The 8961-nt window shown below is 42.5% G+C and overlaps 1 protein-coding gene and 1 long non-coding RNA gene across 8 annotated transcripts in view; one reads left to right on the top strand and one right to left on the bottom strand.

The window, feature by feature from the left end:
• Window positions 1-424: 424 nt before the first annotated feature.
• Window positions 425-8961, bottom strand: part of TLL2 (tolloid like 2) — a 94499-nt gene continuing 85962 nt past the window's right edge. The window contains exons 18-23 of one of the 7 annotated variants that reach the window (XR_006168701.1): window positions 7395-7491; window positions 4351-4398; window positions 3275-3328; window positions 2388-2504; window positions 1279-1340; window positions 425-886 (exon numbers count right to left, since the gene is read on the bottom strand). Coding sequence is in view for 1 of the 7 variants with exons in the window: in XM_042817949.1 (XP_042673883.1) it covers window positions 4392-4398; window positions 7395-7491 (104 nt within the window). In the remaining 6 variants the exon portion in view is untranslated. Of the gene's footprint in view, window positions 2505-3274; window positions 3329-4350; window positions 4399-7394; window positions 7492-8961 lie in introns of all 7 variants that reach the window. The other 6 variants (XR_006168699.1, XR_006168700.1, XR_006168697.1 and 3 more) reach the window with 6 other exon arrangements.
• On the top strand, window positions 5719-8890 carry LOC122159915. The gene is made up of 3 exons (XR_006168703.1): window positions 5719-5789; window positions 6105-6166; window positions 6891-8890. It is a non-coding gene; the product is annotated as an uncharacterized LOC122159915 (long non-coding RNA).

The following is an 8961-nucleotide window of genomic DNA, read 5'->3' as shown; positions in this document are numbered from 1 at the left end:
CTGCAAGGACCCCTGCCAGTATGCTGCTCACAGGGGGTTGACAGAAATCTGCAACATCCCTATTGGCAGACAGCACTCCCCCAAGTTCAGAGGCTGAATGTAGCAAGAGCTTCAATGCTGTTTCCGCCTTTGGTTGGACCTCTGCCTGCTGTTGAGGTCCTCTCTTATTCACTAAGCATGTTATGGCCCAGCTTTTCCCTAGCAGAGAACGGAGGGGAATTGCTATCCCTGTGGGTAAGGACAGCAGCAGCAGTTTCTTTCTGCTTCCAGATTTCTTTCTCACTTACAGTCTCATCTCCTCCTGTCAAATGAGAACCACGTTGCCTTATTGCCCTCCTAGGCACTACTGAGGGGCAAAAGCACCTGAGTCATGTGAGCTCCGGTAAACACTCCGGTTGTCCTTCTCTTCCAGCTGTATCACTAAGAGGACTTACATGTTCTTTATTAAAACAGAGTAAGTTAAACATAGGAGGACAGTAAAGCCACCTCTTCCAGAGAGTTTTCATACTCCCCAAACGAGGAGAGTATCTCTGAGCCACTCAGAGGCTGAACCTCAGTCAGGTTCTTTCCCCTCACAATGTCTCTGTCCTACCCTCCAGAATTTCAAGTACACACAAATACTCTTGTTCTTGAAACACAGTTGTGGGACCCCTGGTGTCCTGAAAATGCTGTCTGTTATTTCTGGTCCCAGCCATCACTTGGCACTTTTCTCTCAGCAAGAGGGAGGGTGATTTTCATAAATGGATTCTGTCATAGGTGGCTCTGTTCTCGGCTTCTTCACCCGTGGGGCCTTTGCTTGTGTTTGGATGCCTGTTCCGAAGCGTTTTCCTTGATCTTCATTTACATAGACATTTGTTGTCTCCTCCAGCACATTCAGGTATATATCCTAGAGGCAAAATATCATTTCTGTGATGGCTGTCACTGAGTATTCGGGCTGCAGAGAATGGAGAACACTAGAATTCCTGCCTGTCTTTAGAACAGTTTGTCAGTATTTTGAAGAAAATGTCACATCGGGTCACATTTCTAGCTTTCCCCTCTCCCTCCCACATTTGCCCAAGCAGGATGCAGCTCTTTCACTCATGTACTCTAAAACAATGGCAATCCATTACATGGCCCATTTCAGGGATTCCATCAGACAGACACATAGATAGAGATACTGGCAACATATGAGCTCTGGGATAGCAAGCTTACGGTGAGGTCTCCATTCCTACTGCTAAAGCCAGCCCTGTCTTTAGTAACTCAGTAGCTATGTTAAGAGTCAGCCAAATGATGACTTACATTTGGAGGTCTGGGAGGGTTTTTTCATATTCATGTTCTTGTACTTCACAACATTCACTTGTCTAAAGCAACGAACAAAATCAGTGACAAAGAACCTCTATCTACAACTCACCCATAACTTTACAAAGAGCACAAAGCTGTGAGAAAATGTTATTAAACAATTTTTGAACTCAGAACACACTCTGTGTGTAAATAACCATAGAGGATAATAAACTAACATTTTAAGGTACCTGTCAAAACGATTTTTCATTTGGGACAATCACATAGACCTTTTGATGCCAGCCCATGGGAATCACCTTTCAGAAGGGATCACTTAATGCCCAACAGTTGCTTTCACTATAACATTCCAAATTCTTATGATCATTTCATACAGGAGAAAAACCCTCACTTGCACATTTACAATCAGAAAAGCAGAACAAAACACAAAAAGATGTTAATGAACAGCAACTACAGGGAGGCCACTTCCCTTAGTACTTTTATAGGTTTCTTTCTGGAGTGAGAGCAGAATGAGCCACGCAAGAACTAGAGCTGGTTTAAAACTTCTATAAAGTAGCAGGGGAAGGAACAGACCATTTTAGGCAGAACTGTCAGTGTTTGGCTGCCACAGTGCTTCCTGACTTTTCTCCTTCTTGGGCATATGAATGCTTTTTCACCTCAGGGGAAAGAAGTATGGCGCTGCAGAAACTCTGACTCTATCCCATCACTGGGGACATAGGACATCGATACCCAACCCACAGTCTGGAACAGAAGAAAAGCTGACAAAACTAGTTACTATGAAACAACTTGCCAATGCTTTGGGAGCTAAGTAACATCATTTTGGAATCAGAGGATTCCTACTTGGGTGAGAAGAATCCACTGAAGAGCAGTGGCCATAGATTTTGTTTTCTGCTAGTTAACAGACCACCTGGAAGTGCTTCTTCTGAATGTTAACTTAAATTTCTCTTTGATCCTTATGATCCTTTAACTTCTAAGTAAAGCAGTGATAGCTTGAGTGCCTAGGAGTGCAGTCCTGAACTTTCCAAGGGCTACAGAGAGGACTGAATCAGCCTTCTGACATAGAGGATTAGGCTGGGAAGTGGCAAGACATTCTGGTGAAGGAAGGTATTTACCCGTTTCCATCTGAAGTTTGACCTCTGGAGAACACAGACCACTGCCAACATGACTGCAAGAACCAATGTCAGGAAGCTGGGTATCCCTGCAGCTACTCCAACCACCCAAAGTTTATACTAATTCACAAAGAAAGAGAGTCAGGTCAAACACATGCAGTGTGATCCTTTAATTCTGTGCTTAGTAGCTGAGTGCGTGCCTTAGCATGCAAAAAGAATAGCCAACATGATGAACCTACAGTTCTGGGCCACAACAGTGCTATCTAGCCCAGCTATAATATACACTGGGATAGAAAGGAGATGCAGAAGTGGAGATCTGCATCCAGATGTGGAGAAGAAATGTGGACTTGTTGGACCATGTCCAAAGGAGGGCCACAAAAATGATTCAAGGGATAGAACACCTCCCTACGAGGACAGGCTGAGAGAACTGGGGCTGTTCAGCCTAGAGAAGAGGTGGCTCCGGGGAGACCCGGTAGTGGCTTTTCAGTATGTAAACAGAGGCTGTATGAAGGAAGGAGACAGTCTCTTTAGCAAGGTGTGCTGTGATAAGACAAGGAGAAATGGTTTCAAACTAAAGGAGGGGAGATTAGAATGGATATAAGGAAAAAAAATGCCTTTTTTTTTTTTTTTTTTTTTTTTTTTTTTTTTTTACAACAAAAGTGGTGAAGCACTGGAACAGATTGTCCAGAGAGGAGGCAGATGTCCCTTCCCTGGAGGCATTCAAGATCAGACTTGACAGGGCTCTGGCCAACCTGATTGAGCTGTTCATTGTAGGGGTGTTGGACTAGATGATCTTTAAAGGTTCCTTCCAACTCAAAAGATTCTACGATTTTAGAGGGGAAATACTCCATAAGCAATCAGTCAAATTAAATAATGAAACAAACTCTTACCCCATAAGAACAATCTGCCTCAACAGGTGTGCTTGCTGTTGCAGTTGGAGAGATCTAGAAATAAGACAATTATAGAAATTTACAAAAAATTACTTTATATAGAGCAAGCACAGATAGAGACTAATCAGTTGCAAGACTTCAACAGCAGCATTTGGTAGATTACACTTGGAGAACCCAGCCAGACCCTGAGGTCTTGGCCCGTACTTGCCAGTCCTAAGCAAGAACCCAGCCAACGGTGGCTCTGACTGAATGGAAAGAATGTATATTCTTCCTCAAAAAGGAGTTTGAGACTGGAAAAAATACATGAAAGAGATAAGCACTAATACATGCCATAGAAGATTGGATTCAGAAGAGAAAGAAGCAAAAAGGGGAGCAAGAAGACCCTAGAAATGATGTGATTTTGCAAATCTGCTCTTCATTTTCACTGCACCATCTACCTGCATGCCCCTACCTGGAGCATCCATCACTGGAAAGCACTGCACACCTTGTCTGGGCTTGCAGAAGCAAGGCATGCAGAGAAGGACACTGAAACCTGTGCGTACCCCATATCAAAACTCTCCAGCTTTTTCTAGCCTTTGCAAAAACATCACACCTGGTTACAAGTGACAAGGCAGTTGAAGCTGGGAGATAGAAGGCATATCACATAGTGATGATGGCAGATGCATTGCTTGTTATCTCTTCACCCAGGCTAACCCACTACCCGCAGCTGACAGTTTATGCAATAAAATGCTGGGAAGAAGCAAAGCCAGGTAGGTTCTGTGCCTCAGAATACAGACAGTACAAGCAGGAAGGTCAGTTTGTAAAGTCCAGATCTTTGCACATCCACAAGTTTTTGTGGGAAGAGAGACAAAATACTTGCCTTTTAAAAAAGATTTAGCACTGATGTGCCTTTTCATTCAGTGGCAAGACAAATAAAATATCATGTTAGCAGCAATAGAACAGCATGTCAGATAAGATTCCAACCATCCACTATCCGTTAAGAGCACCTCCTCCTTTTCAGAATTATATTCCCTCTTTCTGAGGTATATCATGGTGCCAAGGAGGCAGTTGATCTTCATCCTACACAGTATACTTACTGAATTTACAGTTGTGTTGTAAAAGGGCATGAAAGATCTTGTCACATCCTGCAGAGAAATTAGAAAAGAATAAAAACAATATCACACTTTCTGCAATTTGTAGGTGCCCTATGCAGGTGTGGGAATGGAGAGGGATATTTCTGCAGTGTCTGGAAGTGATGGCACGGGAATATACCAACATGATTTGAACAGGAAACATGACAGTTATTCAAGAGGGAAAGAAAAAAGAAAAAGAAAAAAAAGCATACAAGGCTATTTAAAAGTGCAGTACAATAAAACATAAACTGGTTTGCTTGAATTACTTACACTATACAGAGCCTTATCATACAATAGGTTTACTCTGCCAACTCCCTACTAAGAGGGCAAAACTTTTTTTATTACCACTATGGCTGAGGGACAAACAAAGCCAAAGTACAGGGTAATTTGTAAGAAAGCAAAGACTTGCACCTGCAGCCTTTGAGCTGCAAACTAATCACATGTTCCTGCTCTTGTTGATTCAAGGACAGCTGAAAAGATAGAAAGATATTAACCTTTTCCTGGCTAATTTGTTTCTACGCACAGGAGGAAAGCTGCCTGCCTGTCTGGGATGCAAATCAGCATTCTGGGAGGCTTAAAGAAAGTTAAGAACTACTTTTCTTTCTGGTGTAGCTGTGCTGCTAGAACTAGTATTGAGTCCATGCAACAGCCAGCACCACAGCAACTGCAGATGACTGGAGGGATTTGTGCTAGTGGCAGCGTTGGGAAGGGAAGCTCAATTTGGAGGGCAGAGATGAGGACAAGCAGCACAGGAGCCTCTCCTCTAATCCAGGAGTAAGTAGCATGTCCATGTGCAGCAGCTCTGCTGAACCCAGCCAGAGCCATAAAAACATTGGAATTAAATAAAAATTGAGTGAAAGAGCAAAGCTGCTGGGGTCTCTTTGAACTGATGTGAAAGGTGACAGAAGGCTGAAAGGAAGCGTCACTGTGCATCCCCAGAAAGCTAGTATAATGAGCCAGCACAAATCTGGCTTTTTCTGACTGCAGAAAGTTCTTCTGCCATGCCTTGAATAGGGCCTGGTTATTTCAGGTCAGGGAAGTTAATGCAGTGAAAGCACGCAGGAAGTCTGGATACTGCAGGTTATGGAGAAGGAAGGCTGAGAGCACAAGCAGGATATGAGAGGATTCACACTTCAATCTTAGCTCAGTCTATGTCCTGTGGTCTGGGAATAGGACACTTTGCTGGATATGATGGATCATACTACTTAGTGAACAATCCAGAATTCATCCTCCCATTCCTAACTGCAGTCAGAGGCTTGTTTGGAACTGTGGCCTTTGTAGGCAAGCTGTGGACATTGAACTGGAAGTGTAACCTTTGAACAACCTGGCTTAGGGACTGCATGCATAGTTAACAATCAGTCACCAAGTGAGAAGGATCTCTTTCAGGCCCCTCATAGACCCAGGTATGGCTACACCCATGTTGCCAGCTGGGAATGAAATTCTATAGAAGCATTCTTACTCAACTTTTCTATTGTGTATTCTTCAAACTTCCTCACTGAAACACACCTTTCTGAACAGCTGACCTGTTAATGTTTGAGCTTGGATATTCACACCTTTCTCTTCTCTGAAGCTGTACATTTATTTCCTTCCTAGTAATGATACATACTTAATGGACTTTATATGTATTTCAGGACTTTGCATGCAGGTTAGATTAAAGTCTGAGCAGAAGAGGCCATGTAAATAATGCATTTATATACTCTCACCTTTCTGTGCTCTAGGTATTTGCGAAACTGTACGTGCAATTGACTGCTGACAAATTTATATTCCCAGCAAAAAACAGGTATGTCTGTAACTTGCAATAATACAATCACTACCAATCAGGTTAAACAGAATTTTTTTTTCCTAGTTTATTTAATCATAGCTTTAGACCGGGAATACATACTTAGCTTCTACCAGAAAACACACAGCTCTTATTTAAAGTAATAACCTGGTTCTACATTTACATTTTTAACTGGTAACTTATGCATTTGTGTTCTTCACTGAGATTTCTTTTATGTACAGAATGAAAGATTCAGGATATCTTACTGAGACTATCATATTTGGAATCTGAATTCTCTAACCAAGCAAACACAGGAAACCGCAGCAAGATACCGAGAACAAGGCTGTTTCTCTAAATGTGAACAATGGTTTAAAGCCACTGTCTCAAATCACTTGCAAAAATGGATAAATATGCAAATTGGTACAGTATCCATATCAGGAGAGACAAGGATGTCATTTACATGTAAATTACTATTGACATCCAATATATTTACTTCAGAATGGAAAGGACGCTTCCAGACCTCATGACTGAAACTCCCTTCCAGCCCGCTCTGAAATTTTGATACCTAAAGTGAACGTAATTTGGCATTGTGTTATCCTTATTTGCAGGCACATCCCTGCTTTTGTTCATAGATTGTCCAGATTACTCAGTGTGATATTTACTGGGCTCTGAGCATCAGTGACCCTGACAGGAGTCAAGTACATTTCCCAGCATTAACTACAGCAGCTACTGTCTTTTTTAACAGACGCTTCCACCCTTTCAGCATCAATTCTCCAACATATGGAAAGAATTCCCTCCCAGTTGTTCCCATACTAGCTCAAACCGTGAATGCTTGCAGCCAGGGATTACGTCCTCTCCTGTGTTTATACAAGCATCAGCTCTAGTGTGATCATTTCAGCAGATCCTGCAGGAACTCACTCCAAAGGACAGGAAATTTCCTCAAGAAAAGACCACTGATTGATTCCACTTTGCTCCAACTGCCCCAGAACCGGGTAATATCTCCTGGTCAGAAAAGCTGTAATAGACACTAAAATCCAAGCAAGTACCTAAAACTGTTGGTTGCACTACAAGGAAAAGCAAAGATGACAAGAGTGCCAGCTGAGTTGGTTGGAGCAAGGAACTGGAGGGCTAAAAACTCCCAAGGAACATTACATCAAACACTCAAATACTCTGACAGCCTCACCTCTCTGACCTCTTCCCCAGGTTCCATCGAAATATGAGTCTACTGAGACAGGACGGCTCCACTCACCATTTTGCTCTCCTCCACCAGAAATCCCTCCACACATTAACAGCTGACTGTCCGACTCCAGGCTCAGCGTTCTGTTTAGAATGAGATTCTCTTCCTGCTGAAAAAAATAACAAAACCAAAACACAAGAAATTGGAGACCTGTAAAGAGGAAGAAGACGAGGGCATTTCTGCCAGGGTGAGTCAGACAGTCTGACTGGATCCCAGCACACCTGATAAAGCAGCTCCTCTGTCAGAGGCAGAATGGCTGGCACATGGCTTTAGGGCACTGAGGACTACAGCTCTTTTTTTCTAATCTGCCTCATGGCTTAAAAAAAAACAAAAAAACAACCCACCAAACAACAACAAAACTGTTTATGGCTGTGAGGGTGTAGCAGCTTGAGGGGAATTCTGCTTTTGTTATCTAAGGTTAACACCTTGTATGCTAGAGAAAAATTATGGGAAATGCCAGAACAAAGTGGAGGATTCCTGCTGGCTTGTTTCATGCCTGATACTGAGATCAATAGGCCTGTGTGCTCCTAAGCATCTTTCTTTGTCTTGACTGGTGTACCACTGAATACTCATGCTTATAAAGGATGAAGAATCTCCTAGCAGACAATAGATATCCCCTTCAGCATCTCACAGATGGTGACTGGATGGTCTTCGGGCACTTTCTAGAAAATTAAATCCTGATTCTAAAAATAAGAAACTGGCCACATCACATAGCACTGGTGGCTGGCAAATCTGAAAGAGAAATTAAGGGAAAGTTCTACTTGAAGAGAAAGAAATATATAAGCCTGTGAAAGATCAAGAAACACTTTCAGCATCCAGATTGATCATGAAAACGGTGATAGCATATATTGCTGCAGCTGCACACATCAGTGTTTCTCAGACAGCTGTCACATTAGTTTATATTCCACCTTCTATATCACCTCCTATTTCCCACTGGTTTCTACTTAGGTTGCATTGCTTTGGACCATATTCTCAGCATGACTGGATGCTCACTGGCCCTCATTTTGGAAATCATGTCCATCAGTGACCTGACTGACAGCACCCTGGCACATTCCAGAATCAAACTTTGCAGTCATATCCTGGTGCAGGAGGCTGCGTGAAGACACTTATTCTTTGTCTCCGTTGTTGCTCTGCCTTTAGGTGCAGCATAGAGGAAATTCAGACACCATGAAGTTTTGAGTGGCTGCATCACACACCACAGGAAATGTTCAGGGGACATGAATGACATAAATGAATAGTAGACAGATGGGGAAAAACACAGAAATGATCCTTAGCAAGCAGAATATGTATCAGGCAGAGGACAGAAAAAGGAAGAAAAACATTTTTAATGCTGCCTGTGTACTGAACATTTTGCTGCTACAGTGGGAGTACAGATCACAAGGCTGCAGTGAAGATGTGTTAAGAAATTTCTTTCCCTTGAGGAACTGGTGGATGCATGTATACAATAGAATGTGCAACTGAATCCAGTCTTTAATAAAAGCAGAGACTCATTTTGGTCTCTAGACTAATTAGGTACATTTTGATTGCCCCCATACCCTCCTCTCCTCCCCACCTATAATATTAATTTTGTTAGTGAAAT

This window comes from Centrocercus urophasianus, unplaced genomic scaffold, assembly GCF_019232065.1.
Source record: "Centrocercus urophasianus isolate 14NV4802_14NV808 unplaced genomic scaffold, USGS_Curo_1.0 seq_17, whole genome shotgun sequence".
NCBI classification, from domain to species: Eukaryota; Metazoa; Chordata; class Aves; order Galliformes; family Phasianidae; genus Centrocercus; species Centrocercus urophasianus.
Note: the sequence above shows the minus strand (reverse complement) of the source record. Positions and strands in the feature narration are given on the sequence as shown.